Genomic DNA, 20632 nt, shown 5'->3' with positions numbered 1-20632 from the left:
ACGTCTCACAATAGTATTTTTGAAAATAGTAGTATTTCTCAAGAATGGATAACTTCAATGAAAGATATTAAATATGAGTGATTTTCAACATTAATATTAATTTGATACTACATTGAATTGGTACCTGAAGCGCAGGATTGATCACCTTGCCTTCATCTAAGTAACACTATGCACCATTGGGTGTGGTTACTGGTAAGAAGAAGTTTAATATTAAAACGATGAATCGAGAAAAAGTGTAAGAAATTGATAAAGGCATGTTTAAGAAAAACAATACAGAAAAAATCGGATTTTAAAAGAAGATTCGTAAAAGGTCATGAGAAATTTTCAAGGATTTATTTTATTTTATTAAATTCTATTGTTTCATTGGTTTTATGTTTTATGTCCGCCTCCGTAGTGTAATGGTCAGCACCCTCGGCTACCGTTCTGGAGGTACCGGGTTCGATTCCCAGGGGGGTCAAATAAATATTAGTGATTTTTTCACTCTTATATTTATTCAATATTACCCTGGACTGGTACCTGAAGCGGAGGGCTGATCACCTTTCCTTCGCGTGTTAACGATCAAGATAACACTATTGGGGTGCGGTTAAGGGTTTGAATTGTTTTATGTACCGTAGTACTTTGATGTGTTACTTGAGCCCAGTACAAAAAAGATTTAAATTTGTATTTGGTCTACAATAATGAACGTATCGTGACAATATGTCAGGGAAACAACAAATCATGTTGATATGTTCATTATTGTAGACCAAATACAGATCTTTTTTTTTTTTGCACTGGGCTTAAGTAACACATCAGAGTTCAAGTAGCCCCGTTCTACGGTAGTATCTATGGGTGGAAAAGCCTTTTCAGTGCTTAAATTTAAGGTATTATTTTTCTAGTCATATCTTATCATCGTAATAAATTGAAGAGCTCCTAAACACATCCGAAATGGACAAAGAAATTGGCTATTTCGAGAGTACTTAATGTCGCTGCAAATTTGTCATTTCTTTTGGACGCAAAATGGTATGATCGATTGGAGGGTGTTTATCTTCTTTATATTTCTTTGTTATGTTATCCATGGCGGTAACGAAGCTGTCAATTTGTGTTCAAAGTCCGCCTTGCTTGGTCGAGAATTGCCGAATATTGTATGGGTCTGTGAGATATAAAAGCAACACAAACGTTAGTTATTGAAAATAACTGAGCGTGGGCGCGCTTAGAAAACCAAAATAAACCCTGTTCCTAACTGCAGCTCATTAAAAATGTAATTTACGACAGTTAGTCAGGTGAGTGACAATATCGCTCACTCTTTTCAACAACGTCATATATCAAAAATCGTCAACTTTCCGTTGGGCATATTTTCGGAATGCCCAGAAAATGTACTGTATCCTAGCAAAAGCGGCATATTTTTAATTTAATATTTACCCGCTACTTGGCAGAAAGTATTGTTTTTACATTTTGAAGAAAGGGTATTGTTTAATTATTTTTTTTAAATATACTAAATAATTTTCAAATGGAGAAAAAACATTCAGGTTTTACCTAAAAAGATGTGTTGCACAATAAAAATTTCAATAAGTGGCTTAGTATTTATTTTTAATACATTTCACTATATTTTTAAACTTTAAAAACAATCTCCTGAAAAATCTAGTTTTTTTTATATATGACGTTGTTGAAAGGAGTGAGCGATATGTGCACGAAGCATAAAGACTTATTTTTGATTCTGCAGTTAGTTTCATTGGTTTGACAATGAAATGGTGACATTGTGCTTAAATTTTAAATTAATGGTGTTTGAAAATTATGCGGAAGGCATCAAAAAATGTGTCACAATAGATTTTAAGAAAAAGCGGTATTTACCAAAACAACTTTTAATTTAAAATGAATAGATTTTACTTCTTATTTCTTAAAATCCGTTGTGACAAGTGTTTCGACGCATTCCGCATCAGTTTCACACATTTTAAGAAATATGAAGTGGTATTTACTAAGCAAAACATATATTTAAAATGGATCAATTTTACCACCTGCCGAATCAGTTTATGAAATTAGAAATTTTAAGTTAGTAATTATTTACTATTAGTTTATCAAAAAGTCCATCATTAAAAACATTTTTTACTTGAACTCTAAACCATGATTCTTTCATCTCTCAATACAAAAAAAAAGCGAATTGAAAAGGATTTTTTTGCTAAGTGTCTTTTTTATTAGCTATATTGATTAATTTAGGCACTTGTAAAATTTACGTTAAATGTCATCTAAAGTAATTTGTCATCATAAAGACGTCAATATGCGCCAAATTATCAGATTTTCCTTATTCAAAACCATTGTTCATCGTGATATATCAAAATAAATTAAGAAGAGGTTTTAAAATATTTGAAAACAAACACGATTACGTTGCACATTATCACTTGTCAATGTTTGGAATACGGAAGGTAGAGGGGGGGGACGCAGTATAGAGGCAGCAATATATTTTGGACCACCTCCGTAGTGTAATGGTCAGCACGCTCGGCTACCGTTCTGGAGGTCCCGGTATCGATTTCCAGGAGAGGGGTTAAAAAAAAAGGTGATTTTTCAATATTACCCTGAACCTGAAGCTAAGGGTTGATCACTTTTCATTCACGTGTTAACGATCAAGATAACACTACATTTATATTGCAGTCCCATATACACCATAGGGGTGCAGATAAAGGTTTTAAAGAAGAAATGAATATTTTGGACGCGTTTTTCCATTTCTCTTAATGGCATTACCAACATTTACGTATTGATAGTTAAATCAAGCACAGATTTTTTGAGTCTACTAAGTTGTATTATATTGTTAAAAAAAAAAAAATTCATTCGATGGAAAATGCCATAACTAGGCGAAATAATTGTTACAATATTAATTTTATGTGTTTTTCATGAATAAAATACAACTTAGTAGACTCAAAAAATCTGTGTTTGCTATAACAATTAATACAGAAATTAAAATGGAGTTGTACACATTAAACGCCAAATCGATAAATAATAATAAAAAGATAAAAACCTTTATCCGCACCTCAATGATGCATAGGGCACTGCATCATATAAACGCAGTGTTATCTTGATCGTTAACACATGAAGAGAAGGTGATCAGCCCTCCGCTTCAGGTTACCAGTCCAGGGTAATAGTGAATAAATATTACAGTGCAAAGCACTTATATTTATTTTACCTCCCTTGGGAATCGAACCCAGGACCTCCAGAACGGTAGTCGAGTGTGCTGACCATTACACTACGAAGGCTGACAATCGATGAATAAACATTTAAAAAAGTGCATAACTCCTGTGACGAAATTGATTGTCAACACAAGAAACTGGCGCTTTTAATTATTTTTTTTCTTTTATAAACTGCTGTAGCCAATTTGTACATAATGTATTACATCTATACTTTATTATAAAATAATATGTTTTCTCTTTGTTAGTAAATTATTGGATCTAAAAGTACTTATCTAAACAAGGATGAACATATAAAAAACAAGGAATTATGTATAAGCCTGAAATATTGTAATTATCATTGCTTTATACATATATAGTAAGGAGGTGACATATTCCAGATGTTGATATGGTCCGCGAAATCATTGCCCAGGTTTTGCATTCGGTGTATAGGAGTATTGAATCCAGACACTGTCCGGCTGTTATTACGTTTTTTTTCTAATGACAATTAAGAATAAAATTATTGACCTTATGGCCATTATAAACACAAAAGAGTTTTAAAATGTGTAGATTATGTTAAATTCGATATTCCTCCCGAGTGAAAAAAGCCTATTCCAATCCAACTCAAATTCCGTTAGTTAGTTGGATTACATTTTTTAAAAGCTGTTTAAAAACCGGTCGACATTAACATTTAATTTTGTTACAATAATATATAGTGATTAAAAGTAAAGGAATTTTGTAAGATTAGTAAGTAAGTGCTGTAGGTATTGATTTATAAAAATGACAAAAAATCTGTCATTATTTGGTTAAAAACGATAACTCTAAAATCCTTATTTGAATAATCCCTGTTCTGTAAAGTTTTTAGCCTGAATAAAATACTCTCTATGAAACTCAAAGTTGAATTAACTTTTAAAACCACATATATATATATATATATATATATATATATATATATATATATATATATATATATATATATATATATATATATATATATATATATATATATATATATATATATATATATATATATATATATATATGATATTTCAAACTACTTAGTGTATTTTGCCAGCACACCCACGATATATTCTTGATTCTCTATTTTGAAATTGTCTGCAATGTTATATGTATATATATATATATATATATATATATATATATATATATATATATATATATATATATATATATATATATATATATATATATATATACATATATATATATATATATATACATATATATATATATATATATATATATATATATATATATATATATATATATATATATATATATGTGTGTGTGTGTGTGTGTGTGTGTTTGTGTGTTTTTTTTAATGTTCCTAAACAAATTAAAAATAAGTAAATATGTAGTTGTATAATATCTCAATATCTCTATACTATATTAAGTACAACACAAGGTCAGGATTATAACGAATTATAAAAAAAATGTGTAACCCGTCTGTTAAAACTAAGAATAATTAATAAAACAAGAAAAAATGTAACGCAAATGTTTTTCCTTATTGATTTTTTACATAATGTCGCTTCCATGGTCAATTAGTATAAGTCCATGAAAGATAAAACAGACATAATTAGTAGACTTATCCTAATGCAAGAAGTTTATTAAAGAATGACATAGTTTCAGTTATTAAGGCCCAGTATTCGTCGCAACTAAATTTTCTCTAAACCCAGGTAACGTAATTTTCCTCTTAAAACACTGTTTTTATTATGAAAAATTAAGTTTTTTTTTCTAAATAAATATGTGGTTGTGAAAAGAAAAGAGTTTTAGAAAGGTAAGAAACTTTAAAAAAATCTAAATACTTCCGGTCGCTTTTAGAATTGTATGTATGCGAGTACCCACCAAAATACCTAGCCAAACGTCACATCGCTTCTCCACAGGAGTAGGCAGAGATGATATAATGCCACACAACTCAGTCCTTGCAAACATTCTTCGTTTTTCTACATTCATGCAACCTCTTATCATACCAGCAAACTATATTGCGACCGGATTTGGTAATTGTGTACATAGTTTAGACCTTAACAAAGAGATTGGTACATAATATTCATATAAAAATATTAAATAATTCCTCATATTCTGAATTTGATATAAGGCCGGCGCGGAAGGTAAAATACCCTTTCCGTCCGTAGTGTGTGTAAGCAAATGGCTTTTGCGGTAATATTTTAATTAGCCTTTTTTATCCGATTGTATAAAACATTGAGCTATGTAAAAAATAATAATTTTCATCCAATTTAAAGCTCCGAAACCGTATTAAACCGTCATCGGTCGAAAACGTTACTAACTAACTAACCATAATTATTATTATTTATTTATTTATTTTGAGGTCAAGGGATCTTGCATCCCTTACGCCACTGCGACCATATTAGGTCTATTGTGACCTCCCTCGGTATCATAGCTCACTCTCAAGGCCCACATGAGTCATGTAGGTCATGACCTGTCTTGGTGGTAAGAGCTTCACCTTCTCGGAGTCCAGTAGTGGTAGTCCAAGGATGTGAGTGCGTCACAATTATAGAGAATGTGGATTGGTGTTTTGTTATCTATTAACCATCATGCCGCTTCCATGAAGGGACAGGCAGATAAAGTAGAATTACACACCACCCTGTCTTTGCGAACATTCTTCGCCTCTTCCACGTTCACGCATCTCCCCATACATAAACGCCGATTATTCCGATTCCTGACCTGCGCACATTCAAGTATTCGAAATACTTGATCATCTCAACTATTCCTCGATCTTCCTCTGTTCCCATTTTAACTGCATTCGCCTCATCATTTTCATTAACATTCTTCACTCCCTCATTCGTTCCATATGTCTGAAGCCATTTTATCGATAATGTATCTCAGCCTTGTTACTTTCCTCATTACACCATTCAAACATCGATCATACATAGTTTTGCAGCAAATTCATCGCATTTTAACTGCATTCAGTGTACTTACATAATTATTTTGTAAACTTAACGCTTCACTTCCATAAATTAGGGTTGTTACCTGGACCCCGTTGTGTACTTCCAGCTTTTGTTTTTTAGCTTTTGTTTTTTTATTGTTGCCATACTTAATTGATTTCATGTTAAAACATTTTTTATTTATTTATATTTTTCAGTACTTTTTTTTAAAGTTGTATTTTATTAATAAATTGAATAGAATTATATAATAGAGACCCATTAAGATGTGGCTTAGTGGTGTTTCTATTTACTAAAATAACGACAATCAAAACAATTTAAAACCAGATTTATATATATATATATATATATATATATATATATATATATATATATATATATATATATATATATATATATATATATATATATATATATATATATATATATATATATATATATATATATATATATATATATATATATATATATATATATATATATATATATATATATATATATATATATATATATATATATATATATATATATATATATATATATATATATATATATATATATATATATATATATATATATATATATATATATATATATATATATATATATATATATATATATATATATATATATATATATATATATATATATATATATATATATATATATATATATATATATATATATATATATATATATATATATATATATATATATATATATATATATATATATATATATATATATTTATACAGTTGATGATAAGTACATAGTACATAGTTAATAAAATGTTTATTTTAAGATAAATATACATGAAAATACTACGTTCCAATTCCCTTAGATAAACATATGCTAACATTAGTAATCTATCTTAATTTAATTATACTTTTAAAATATTACAATTTAATATTATATCGCGTGTCTTTAAATCAAAACATAAATAAAGAAATGATCATTAATTTATATTTCCGAGTAATTCGGGGTGACCTTATGAAATTATCTCAACTACAACGTATAACCAGTATTAATATTGTAAAAAAACACATATTTGTTATGTCGTGAGCCAGAGATGTCTATTTTCATTTAAACGTACTATATTAAAATTGAATCCGCGAAACAATATTTTTTATTTGTGAAAATTTAATAAATAAAAAATATTTTTATTATCATACAATCATTTGACAATATTATGAGTTATAAAATTTGAAATTTAGTTAAGATTAAAAAGGAAAAGTATATAGGTATAAAAGTGTGTGAGTTTTCTATTAGTAAATGCTGCTTAACATATATATATGCATTTAAAATTAGAATAAAAGTCTTTTACTTTTCACTTGCAAATGGAAAGGTACCTTATAAAATAAGTTCCACAAAAAAAAGATTGAACTCGAATGTCATAAATAAGCCATTCATAAGAATAATGGACTGTTAACTAGAAATACAAATTAGGTAATTTACCTTTTATACGGTAAAGTGAGAGCCTTCCAGGAAAGTGGAGCCGATCGCGGAACACAGAGCACTCGCACACTCGACAACCGACACAGCAGAATCAGCGGGCAGCTGTCAGAACCATAAGACAGGCAAAATGAGTGTTGCTAGCAAATATTCGGGTGTTTACGTATCTTAAAAGCATTGCTTGATGATGCAAAAAAATAAATTACATTTGTACAGTATCTACCTAAAGCTTTACTTTATGCAAGATCAATGTTATATATGTTATATACATATCCTAACATACAAAAAATGCATATATTCGATAATTGTAATTGAAATTTGAAATCTACGAATGTGATATTAACATTTTTTTAAATTCCTTTTAAAATTGTCAATACGATGCTGTGAACAACTTCAGCTCGAACAATTTTTTTTAATCCCCAATTATAGATACATACCCGTGTTAATTGCCCCTTTTAATATTTATTGGTTTACTGGGTAAATCATTACATTACGTGTTTTGTTCTCATTGATGATTCATCGTATTTTAAAATTTCCCAAAAAATCCCTATAAGGAATAACAGTCATTCAAGTTTTAACAATGGGGCATATAACTCCATTTCCAATGAAAAGTTGAGTACATACAGTCATTAGTACACATTAACTTAATTCGTTGGAAATGGCATAAATCTAACGATTTTGGAATGAAGGGTAAAATATTAGTCATCCCTAGTTTTTACGAAATTTATCAAAATGCAAAACCTAAATAGTTTTTAAAATCATTTATGCATGCATTGAATTAAAATATTAATTTTAAAATAAAAAAATGATGTCACCCCAAATAATTGTCAAATTATACAATATAAAAATCTGTATGAACATATACCAAAAAAAATATACTCGATTAAATGTTCGAAATTTAAAAAAAAATGAAAAAAATATTGTATTATTAGAATAATATCTAAACTGCTCCAATCTAAACTGGCAGCTACACAATAGAGTCCTGGCGCCAACCCTAATGCATGGAAATGAATCATGGAGTTGGCAAAAGAAGGATTAAATTAGACTAAATGCAGTCGAAATGCGACCTCTCTAACAAATGTGAATGATAGACGATTAAATGGTGAAATAAAAAAGGAATGTATGTCTGAGATATTCTAAAGAATTGAGAAAGGTGTGTTGAGATAGTTTGGATACGTGGAACAAATGAGTGAAGAATAAACGGTAAAACAAATTTATTAGGCGAATGTATTTGGAAATAGCAGCAGACGGAGATCGAGGAAAACTTGACATGATCAAGTATTTCAAATACTTCGGTTAAAACGGTCAGGACAGGAGTCGGAATAATCGGTGGGTATGTATGAGGAGGTGCATGAATGTAGAAAAGTCGATTTTTGTTATTGCAAAGACAGAGTGGTGAGACGTTCTACTCTCTCAGCCTACCCATAGGGAAGCGGCGTGAAGGTTAATAAGTTAGTTAAAGTTCTCAGGTGTGTATGGCAGGTGTAATGGCAAAACGCTTCGTGTCAGAGACTGGGCTAAAATTTCTGTTTATTTCGATTTGAGATTACAAAGATTATAAAAAGAGTAAAAACACGTATTTATTCTGAACGACTGTGACGACTGCTAAAAGTGTATCCAAGCAGTTGCTTGTAAAAGTAAAGATTATTTATTTGGTTGGATGGCAATGCTTCTTAGCTAATATAAGAACGTTTATTCACACTAGAAGTTTAATAAATAAAATTTATTTATTTATTAAAATTTATATCCGCTTCCAATGCTTTAATTTTTATCGACGTTACTGAATCACAAGCGTAAAACCGGTCATTTGATATCTACTAAACTTACGAAACTGTTAACCATGCATCAATCGATTTTTGCCCATTTTGTCCAAGTGACTCTGAATCCTCGCAACGGCTTATATAACACCGCTTTTCAAGTCGTAATTTACACTTCAACTTTGTAAAATATGTTTCATTGCCTTATTTCTAAATGCAAATAAGTTAGAACATGATTAAAGTTGCTTCAATTTCGTATAATTCTTGAGTGAAAAAATATAATTAAAAACATTCGCTGCGCTTTGTTTCAAGTGTGGATATTGGAAAAAGGTTAATATTTGTCATCAAGGTAAGTACCACGACAATTACTACAAAAATGATATTATTGTCTTTGGTCGATAAATTGTTTATGGTTCGAAATTTACAGATACAAATTAGTTGGTCTCTGGTTCATTCGTCGACTTGTCTGTGCGGTGAAACGTGCGGCGGGCAGTTGTCTCCATTCTCCTTCGGGTTTTGCTGCCACGCTTTGTCCATATATCTGGTGAGTGATTCATTTGTAGCGACAGTACGTTATGAAATTATATCGCCCTTCATTCATATTCCAACTGCGACAGGGGCTGTTTGTGTGATACGCGCATTGTTTCAATTAATATTCCCGCAATAAACGACCATTACGTTCGCTGCCGATCCACGTGCATATCGTTCCAACTATAATAGTATCGTTATAGGTCTGTGCTATTCTTTTGGCATCATATCAAATATAACTCGTCAATTTGCCACGACGTTTATCAAATAAGTCCACTTTGCTAACACTCGATGAGACAGAATACCGTTGCGAAAAAGATCAAATTGGATTAGTCACGATTTTTTTATCGCTGAATTATTGTGTTCGTGGATTCTGAATGCAATTTTTACATCAATTTAAATCAAACTACCACGTTTCTAACTGTCACAAATGGCTAAACTGGCGCCTGTCTTTTTTTTTAGTGAATTGTATTTGGTTATGTAGAATAAAAAATCATGTGAGAAAAGTGCTTCTGTCTGATTGAAAACACATTTCAGTAATTAAAAAATGTTATAAATTTTGTGTAAGATAGTTTCCCTACCTACTATTCTTTCTCCTTTTTCGTCCCCATATAGTGCTACTGCCCTTCACTCTAAACCCCATCTCTTTATTCATCTTTGTGATAATTGGATGACTGCTCAAAAGTTCACTCTCTGGGAGTTATTATGGCAGTAATTATAATTTTTTTTTTTCCTTAGATTTTTCTTTCTCAACAAAAATGCCTTCCGACGCCAAGAAACGCGAACAGCAAAAGAAGAAAGAGGCAGCAAAGGCCCGTGGAGGAAAGAAGGGAGGAAAAGGATCTGACAACCCTAATGAGAAAGAATCATCACCACCCAATGGATTTTCCAATGACACCAATGGATATGAAAAGGAAATGACCGCTGAAGGTAAAAATCTTAGATGTAGTTAAAATTATAATCATTGAAAAGGATTTGTTGATCATTTTTGGCAAATATCTCAGTAACTCTACCTTCACTAGGTTATTCTAGCTTTGGTCCCTTCCTCATTTAATGTCATTTAGATATTTGACCTAATTTTAGTAAAGATCCAGATTTAATACTTTAATGAGGTATCACCTTTAAATTATGAATATTTATGTAATTGTAATACAGTTAAGTTTTTCTCAAGAACTTACATACGCATTTGTTTTTTTCAGAGGAATTATGCTTAAAACTTGAAGCTGAAGCCAAAATGAATTCGGAAGCTCGTTCGTGCACCGGGAGTCAGGCTGTCCACCCCCGTTCGAGAGATATCAAGATTGCCAACTTCTCGGTGACCTTCTACGGCAGCGAACTTCTCCAAGACACGCTCCTAGAACTTAATTGTGGACGGCGTTACGGCTTACTAGGACTTAATGGAAGCGGTAAAAACTTTTTAATTTACAATATACTGGATTTTGTTATAGATATGTTTCCCTGGTAAGAGAGCAAGATCTACATCACTTGGATGGCTTTTCAGCAGACCAATCATCTTCCCCACAGGCGTTACAACTGCTTGTTGTAAATAACTAATAGTCTGTTTTGTATGGCTCTTTCATAATTGTTTGGTACATAAATTTCTTTTTTAATTAAAATTTTACTTACATATTTCTTAAATTCAAGACAAGAATCAGGAAATGTGAATCATGTTTAGTGAACGATAATTTTTTAGAGTTCGCTAACCACTTAATAAATAACGATCACACAAAAACACCAATAACAGACATCCTTAAAATTATTAATACGAAAACCCAAAAACCTCTAAAAAGTTAATCAATAAGTTCATATCATGTATACATTTTTAAGAATATGCAGTGATTGAAAATAATGGGGAATGAATCAAAATGTGTGTCACAGTAGGTTTGATAAAATTTGGTATTTTTCAAATAAAATTAAAATTAAAGATTAATTGCCACAATGTGACTGTTGAATCAATCAATGCAGCATAACTAACTATGCACTCTAATCTGTAAGGATTATAAAATAACCCTCACAGAAGCTTAAACCCATCAAGAGCTAAGGAATGTTCCTTTTGACCCTCAATCTTGGAATACCGAGCATACCTAACGGGAACAATAATAGATACTGCAATGGGTTGTGTCCACTTTACCCGATGAACGGGTATCAAAGACATTTCTTCTGTTCTCCACCATTAATTAGGGAGTATATGGCCTCTTCAGGCCCCACACTATAGTCCCACTTTCAAAATACAATACTTTAAAGTAATATATTATATTTAATCTTTATGTTATTCAAAGTTTTTTTTTGTTAATTTTGCAATGTTTTTGGAATTATATGTAACAAACTCTAAGATAATATTATTTGGTATTTTAAATATATTTTGTATTTTAGCAATAGCTTCTATGAACAAATCCAATCTATTTCGTAACATGTTTATAAATATAAATAAGCATCGGTATCAAATTAAATCTATCAATATTCTGTTAATTCAATTTGAACATCTTTATTTTGCAGGAAAGTCCTCACTTTTGAGTGTGCTGGGTAACAGGGAAGTTCCGATCCCAGAACATATTGACATTTTCCACCTAACGCGCGAGATGCCGGCGTCCGATAAAACAGCCCTGCAATGTGTCATGGAAGTAGATGAGGAGAGAGTCAAACTGGAAAAGCTTGCAGAAGAGCTTGCTCACTGCGAAGATGACGGTAAAACCCATTTATGTTTCAAATATATAATAAAAGTAAAAAACTTGTATAAGACCATTTTTGGGTTTATTAAAAGATTTACTGATGTTCTTGAAACAACGCTGCTGTTCACCTGTGTTTAAATTACGTTATTCCACAAAGATAATGATAAATTAATAAATAATACCCATTTATAGTTTTATTTATTGATTTTGCATTAACTCTGTGGTATAATATGATAATTTAATAAAAAAATAAGATTTTATTTTTTGAGTTTATTAATGTAAACACTAATGGGTGTTTGCAATAATAAACTTAGAAAAGTAGTCTTATATGAGTGTTTTATTTTTAAATTCCAATTATGTTCATGCAGATGATGCGATTGTTTTAAAACCAACCTTTTAATAGATTGAAGAAAATGGTCATTAAGTTCCATAAAAATGACATTCTGTCAACTGTAATAGTCGACTTGCCTTAGATATTTTTCAATTAATTTACATCAGTTCACATAAACAATAATCATCGGCATGTATGTAGGTTAATTAAATTGCTTATCACAAAATTAATTGGACACACCAGATGACACACTCGTCTCAGCATTATGTAATGTATAAAGACAAAGTTAATTTATTATATTTATTATCAATCTGAATTTATAACTTAAAGTATAATATGTAAGTTAGTAGGGATTTAAGATAAATATAGAAATATAAATATGAATATAGGAATCCTTACCTAAAATTAAGCTATGTATATTGTTTTAAGCTGCGAGAAAATTATTCCAACCGAGAACATATTATTTACTGGGTGAAATACACTTTTGTTACTTTAAATATACAAGGGTGTTTCCAAAATAATGGAAAAAAAAATCTGAAAATTTAATTGTCTTGTTAATATTTTGGATACTGGCCAAGTTTTGACATGTTTATCTAAAGAATATGTAACTTTTTATGATTGTATGTTAATAAAAAATGATTTGCAGAGGCCCAGGAGCAACTGTTGGATGTGTACGAACGCCTGGATGACATCAGTGCAGACACGGCCGAAGCACGTGCCGCACACATACTCAATGGACTTGGCTTCACCACAGACATGCAGAACAAACCAACCAAGGACTTCTCCGGAGGTACTTGCCACACCTTATACTTCTTCAAACTCTTGACCTATTAACCGGGCGGTGCGCTGTCCAATTACGCTACTTATTACGGGCGCGAATACTGATTCACTCCGTGTCTTAAATTCATGTCGAGACATGTAAGGATGACATGAACACCTTTGGTGTTCGATAAATATACGTCCATATATATATAATATAATAAACATATATTTCAAGGACGTATTCATATGTCCTACCCGTACCCGATATTGTTTGCGTTAGACGTATTTATGCGTCCCGCCCGGTTAACAGGTTATACTGAAATGTCTGTCGTATATCCATATTCACATATATTCCTATTATTACAGGTTGGCGCATGAGGATCGCTTTAGCGCGAGCGTTGTACGTGAAACCACACTTGCTACTCCTAGATGAACCGACCAATCACCTTGACTTGGATGCCTGCGTGTGGTTGGAGGAGGAATTAAAGCAGTAAGGGTCGTTTTACGAAAAAAACTTAGCGAAAATCAACATCCTTGTTCTTGTTTTGCAACCCGATCCCATATCCTTGTACATAATCCTTCAAGCCGCCCCTCATTAGTCAAGTAACCGCTCTCATTACTCAAGCCATGAAAGCTACTCAAGGAAACTTTGGCGGTAAATTAATTCATAGAATCACCAACAAAATTTACTTGACTTTTAAAGTAGTACAATACTCTTCAACCAATCACTGATTATTTTAGTTCCAAACTGAGGCACTATACAAAAAGAATGCAAAAATTATGAAGTCGACTAATTTGTTTTCTATTTACCAATGTTGACTTCAAATGTGGGTTGATTTGTATAGGCATAAGTGCATTAACTTGGTAATAATACTTTCCCATACAAAAATACTAGGCACAAATGTGTGCATCGCCGCGTATCGTACGTAGGCATGAATTTAATCCCATTCTCATCATTTAAGTATTTTTTTTTAAATTATGTAATATATTTAACTTGTGCGATTTTTTGTGCAACTTGTAGATATATGCTGTTTTATCACACTGTTGTATGATGATGATATGCGATTAATTTGCGTTGCTTGTATTGGCAGTGACATTTAATTTCATGTTGGATTTTCCACTGATGTTTCGTCTTTCCCATTGTTCGCAGATACAAAAGAATATTAGTTTTGATATCTCATTCCCAAGATTTCCTAAACGGAGTTTGCACTAATATAGTGCACATGACCAAGAAGAGACTCAAGTATTACACCGGGAACTATGAAGCGTTTGTGCGGACTAGGATGGAACTTTTGGAAAACCAGATGAAGCAATACAATTGGGAACAGGATCAAATATCTCATATGAAGGTAAATATTTACCATCAATCTATTCTTAATCCCACACAAACTCAACTCGCCAAAATATTCAGTCAAAATCATCATATTATAGGTGTCTCAACTTTAACTTTAACATATTATAGGTGTCTCAACATAGCGTCTATCGTATATACATACGTAAGAAGATGGAAACCTGAGTATTTCAGGGCTTACAATTTATACGCATGTGTAATGTTTACCATTCTACCCATTATTTAATATCCATCTTGCGCTTATTATTGAATTTGTATATAGCAAGTATATAGCTTTCTCCTTTTGAACTTGGGTGAAATTTATTCAGAATTAGTTCACATATAGTTTTTAGGAGAGGGAACCTGAAATGTCATTTCAATTTCAAGATAGTTCTATTTGCCTAATTAGTTGTTTACAATTTTTTACTATTATTTTATCTTAAAACAGCCAGATGCTAGGTCGTAAGCTCTGGGATGCTCAGACAGACCATATTTTTGCGTATGTAAACGATACACGCTTTGTACCCATTTGAGACACCTGTAATACTAAATTGATTTGTCATCCGTTAGGTGAATAATCCTGTATCGGATAATAAAAAAATACATATATCGATTAATAATTAAAAATAAATGTTTAAAATCATCATTAGTAATAAAAGGCAATTTTAACACCTTATTAGCAATTACAACTTTTCAGATAACATTCACATTTGAAATCAGCCACCAAGTTACCCCCAAGTTTAACATTGTCAGTTATTTAACGAGTGATATCATTTTCAGAATTACATTGCTCGGTTTGGTCACGGATCAGCCAAGCTGGCCAGGCAGGCACAGTCCAAGGAGAAAACTTTAGCTAAGATGGTTGCTCAAGGCCTCACTGAGAAGGTCACAGATGACAAGACGCTAAACTTTTATTTCCCCAGCTGTGGGACTATTCCACCGCCAGTTATCATGGTCCAGGTAATATCGCAAGGATCAATCCAATGGTCCACCTGTATTCAAATAGTTATAATACCGCAATACGGCTGTCTAAACTTAAAACACAGGAAGGGACATTTTTTTGTAGTACGTTTTTTTGCGCTTTTGGACTAAGTAGAATCTACTTAGTCCAAAAATGTGCAATCCAAGAACAAATGCTTTTAGATCTTTCACAGTGTTCTTGGAGTGTGTTATATTAAACATGTGCAAAAAAGGCAGTGTTGGCCAAAAAAAGCAATGTTAGCAAATTTCATAAAAAAGTGTTAACCTGAGTTTGATTTTGATTTCAGAATGTATCTTTCCGGTATACGGATGACGGACCGTGGATATACAAGAATTTGGAGTTCGGAATCGACTTGGACACAAGAGTGGCTCTTGTTGGACCAAATGGAGCGGGAAAATCCACACTCCTCAAATTGCTTTATGGAGAGGTAAATAAACATTACTCTATAACGTGGTTTATCTATACAGTAATACCCCGCTTAACACCACCTCTATTTAGGCTGTTTCGCTATAATGCTATTTTAAAAGCACGATTTAGTGTGGAAAATGTAAAATCGCAATAATTAATCACTGCATACAAGAATGGCAAACATTTATGCAAGGAAGTGTGTCATTTTGCGGTACCATTGTCATTTATATACATATGTGGAATATAGACACCATTTTCGTGGCACAAATTACCAGCGCTAAGCAAGGTTTTATTATAGTTAGTACGTTGTCTTAATTTTTAACTAATATGTAGATGTAAAGGAATAAATATACTGTTGGAGTGAATTTTTTTTATTATAATCGAAATTTTAATGTTTTCTTATACCACGTGCAGTAAAATTGTCATAAGACTGCCAAAAAAAAAGTTTAAAGTCCATCTCTTGACAGTCTTGTAAAGAAACGTCATTAATTTCAGCTGGTGCCTTCGTCCGGTATGATTAGGAAGAATTCCCACTTGAGAATTGCTCGTTACCATCAGCACCTCCATGAGCTTCTAGACCTGGATCTTTCTCCTCTGGAATACATGATGAAAGCCTTCCCTGATGTCAAAGAGCGGGAAGAAATGAGGAAAATCATCGGACGCTATGGCCTAACTGGCAGGCAACAGGTTGGTACATTACACTTTATTTGTAATATATACAACTGTGAATCAGAATTAGCGATTTTATATATGCCCAGATCATTTAATTTTTCCATGAGATAAAAATTTACAATGATTTACAAACTGCGTGATCCTTCCAAAAATAAATATAATTTTGTTAATCTTTTGATTTTTTCCCAAGTGATATCTCAGTATGCTATTTACACCTTAATGACCGTGGCGCAGTAATTTGATCCAACTTTTAAGGGCCGGTCCTGTGTATACATATCAGCCTCATGCTGGTTTATCAACTGAAGTAAATTATGTTTTGTTACGCCTTCCCACCTCCAGGTTTGTCCGATTCGCCAGCTGTCAGATGGACAGCGTTGCCGCGTAGTTTTCGCTTGGCTTGCTTGGCAGGTGCCGCACCTTCTGCTACTTGATGAGCCTACCAACCATCTGGACATGGAGACCATCGATGCACTGGCCGACGCCATCAATGACTTCGAGGGCGGCATGGTGCTCGTCAGCCACGACTTCAGGCTCATCAACCAGGTACCCCTTCATCATATTGTGCCGTACTTCCGCTTACAGTAGAGATAATCAGTCATGTCTCCCAAACAAGTATATGGAATATCAGAGCTACTAGTCGTGTATATCCCATATTTTTGTGTGGCACCGAAACATGGACCGTAAAGAGGAAGCGACGTCGGAGAAAAGATGCTTTGGAGTCTTGGTTCTGGAGAAGTTTGTCATGAATGTTGAATGTGTCATGGACTGACCAACACTCGAATATCTCCATGCTAAAAACCCAGGTGCTGGGCAGAGCAGATCATGAAGCTGACAGATTCTGAATTCTGCTGCAAGATAGACCTTGACAGATGAATCCAAACAATGTCTCATCATAACCCCTCTGAAAAGAGTGAATGATCAAGAAGAACATCCTTCCGGTTCTAAAGAGTTATGGTTGTTTCCCCTGTATACAAATCCTATAAAGATGAATATAAGTTCAGCTTGCCAACTTTCACTCTGTTAAAGTCTATTGAATTTTCACTTAACACCTTCGCATCAGGTTCAAATTGTATTTAAATTACTATAATATATTATGACCCGTATTTAGTATTTAAATATAGTATTTTTGGGAGGTTGTCAAGACACGTCCCGTATATTCAGTGTCACGCGTTATTTTGTTCTGGTTTATAATATCCTTCTAGTGGCATCTGTGGACAAAATCTGTAATATTGCTCTGACTGACTCGTATACGAGCCATCCATCGCAAATGTGTTATAGTGTGTTTGTATTAACTACTAACTGTAATTTGAACAATTTACCATGCAAGTGCGGCCAGCTAATGCATTTTGGAATTGCCACCCTTGGAATGTTATTAACTGTGAATTCCTTCCAGGTTGCCGAGGTTATTTGGGTTTGCGAACACGGGAAGTGCACCAAATGGGAAGGCGGCATTCTCAAGTACAAGGATCATCTCAAGAGCAAAATCTTGAAGGATAACGCTGCCACAGCGGCTAAACTTCGCAAGTAACTCATAGGATGCCCCTTTTTATAACAATATTAGTAAAAATATGTGAGTTAGTATGCAGATATCGAGGGGCTCTACATGCTTCCTTTACAATCTATCTGAACTTGTTTCCATGAACCGTTTCAACTTAATGTAATATTGGTGTGTAATATGATATTCAAATGTTATTTGGTTTTATTTTTAGGCTGTAATAACACAATAATGAAAAGCAATAGTAATTAATAATATGTATTGTCTAAAAATATATCGTTAAGAAACTGAACTCCCCAACTAATTAAGATTTGAATAACCATTTTGGCTTTAAAAATTATAACATTATCATTTTGGTCTGTCATACCATTTTTGTTATCTGTGTATGTACATATATAAATATTTGAAATGTATAAAAAGTAATATTTTTCATTGAACCATTAAGTATTGTTGATGTTCAAAATTAATGATAACGTAGTGAATTTAATTGTCTGTGAGACATGAAAAATAAGATACTGGCACGATAGAGATGCTTAGATTTTAATTTTGGCTTCAAACCAATTTCCTATTTTAGTTCAAAGTGGTAAATTTGGTTGTGGTTTGGTATTGTATGTAAATTATAAGTAGTTAAATGAGAATTTAAAAAAAAATCACCTCTTAATACGTTGCGGGAGAAGCTTAAAGGGTATTTTTCGATTGTTCTGTCTAACTAAAAATCAGACTCCAGTTTTTGTAATACGTGTGGGGTCGTGACAGACTGTGGACTTTAAGGCGTGGTTTGTCAATTTTGACAAACGCATATTGTAAATGATTTTTTTATAAAGATCATACTTATTGAATATCACATGAAAAAAAATGAAAACAAAATTTTTCAAGCTTTTCTCGTGATTAAGGGATATTTGAAAAAATCATAATATTTATTTCTTTCAATTGTTATATAATAAATTAAAAGCACTTGTGTGATATGGTCTTATTTTATAAATAAGATGAAATGTTTATATCTATATACAAACATATATTACATAAACATACGAGTTCATAGAATTGACAAATTTACAATGTGTATGCGTAGGTATATTTGAATAAAACTGTGTAAGAAAGTAATTTTTAATTTTTTAATCAAAGCTTTGAAATTTAAAAAATTGTTTTAATACCAATATTCTTTTTTATTATACTGCCATTTTACCTTTGTTTAAAAACATACAATATGTGTGTGGGAACTGTTGAATATCGCAATAATAAATCTGACTTTTTACAATCTCTAATTACCTTTTTTTCACTGATATATTTATACTTATTTAATAAGAATTATTAACTGCTTTATAAATGGTTACTATAATTTGATGAATCCAATTCAATTGAATTGAAATAAATGCTCAGTAAAATGTAAACCTGTTTGCACAAAACTTAGTATTATGATTCTATTTTATTTATATAAAAAATGTATTTGCATAAAATATGTGTAAACTAAGTGCAGAGGGGGGAGGTCAATGAATGTTCTCAAGTGGATTATGGTTGTAGATTTGTTAGAAAATTGTATTATCATCTATGTTTATAGATTGTAACTTCAGAGCATCCTAAACAAATCTCTAAATTACCTAAAGATTCTAAATTTAAAATATCTGGAAGAAGTAGGATGTAAATGTCTTCCAATAAGGATTCGTCTATGGTTACATGTGTTTTAAAGCCACAAAGGTATATATTATGTTCAAATAGAAGGTGGAATATTTTTTTAAACAAAGCTATGAGCTCTGTATGACATTAGGTATTACATACTATGTATATGTAGTGAATGTGTTAGGCAATTACTTTTTCAAGTTTGTTTGATGTGTAAACACCCCCTCTGCACTCAGTACGGCCGGCACGCAGTTGTACTGTTGAAATTCAAAATTAATTTGTGTTTAATTTTTAATAATGAAATGCAATATTTTGGGAATTCATTCATTTTGTTATTTACGATGTGAGGAAATGCATATTACTTGAATTAACGGGTACTGTGATTACTGTATTAACTGCGCTGACTACTTGTATTAATTTATATTTTTTATTTTATTCTTTCGGTAGTCTGCTAATTGTTAGTTAGCCCATTTTGGTAATTTGTCATGATCTCCATCCTGCATATTTTTCCTCTTTATTTTGTACGCTTTCAACTGTTGTATCTTTCTTATTTAATAAACATACTTTCCAAACATTA

The 20632-nt window shown here is 31.9% G+C and overlaps 2 protein-coding genes across 2 annotated transcripts in view; one reads left to right on the top strand and one right to left on the bottom strand.

Annotated features, from left to right (window-relative positions):
• Positions 1-7615, bottom strand: part of LOC148311307 (tetratricopeptide repeat protein 39B-like) — a 55744-nt gene extending 48129 nt beyond the window's left edge. The window contains exon 1 of the mRNA XM_088256865.1: positions 7508-7615. The gene's annotated coding sequence lies outside the window, so the exon portion shown is untranslated. The remainder of the gene's footprint in view (positions 1-7507) is intronic.
• A 2098-nt stretch (positions 7616-9713) lies between these two features.
• On the top strand, positions 9714-20632 carry LOC148311306 (ATP-binding cassette sub-family F member 2). The gene is made up of 12 exons (XM_088256864.1): positions 9714-9805; positions 10528-10719; positions 10989-11195; positions 12286-12474; positions 13436-13579; positions 13918-14041; positions 14702-14900; positions 15662-15841; positions 16150-16290; positions 16767-16958; positions 17283-17486; positions 18337-20632. Exons 2-12 carry the CDS (start codon positions 10548-10550, stop codon positions 18469-18471), a joined length of 1887 nt encoding a protein of 628 aa, XP_088112990.1. The 5' UTR covers positions 9714-9805; positions 10528-10547; the 3' UTR covers positions 18472-20632.

Source organism: Brachycentrus maculatus, unplaced genomic scaffold, assembly GCF_059751285.1.
Source record: "Brachycentrus maculatus isolate JH-2025_06_01 unplaced genomic scaffold, ASM5975128v1 h1tg000068l, whole genome shotgun sequence".
NCBI classification, from domain to species: Eukaryota; Metazoa; Arthropoda; class Insecta; order Trichoptera; family Brachycentridae; genus Brachycentrus; species Brachycentrus maculatus.
Note: the sequence above shows the minus strand (reverse complement) of the source record. Positions and strands in the feature narration are given on the sequence as shown.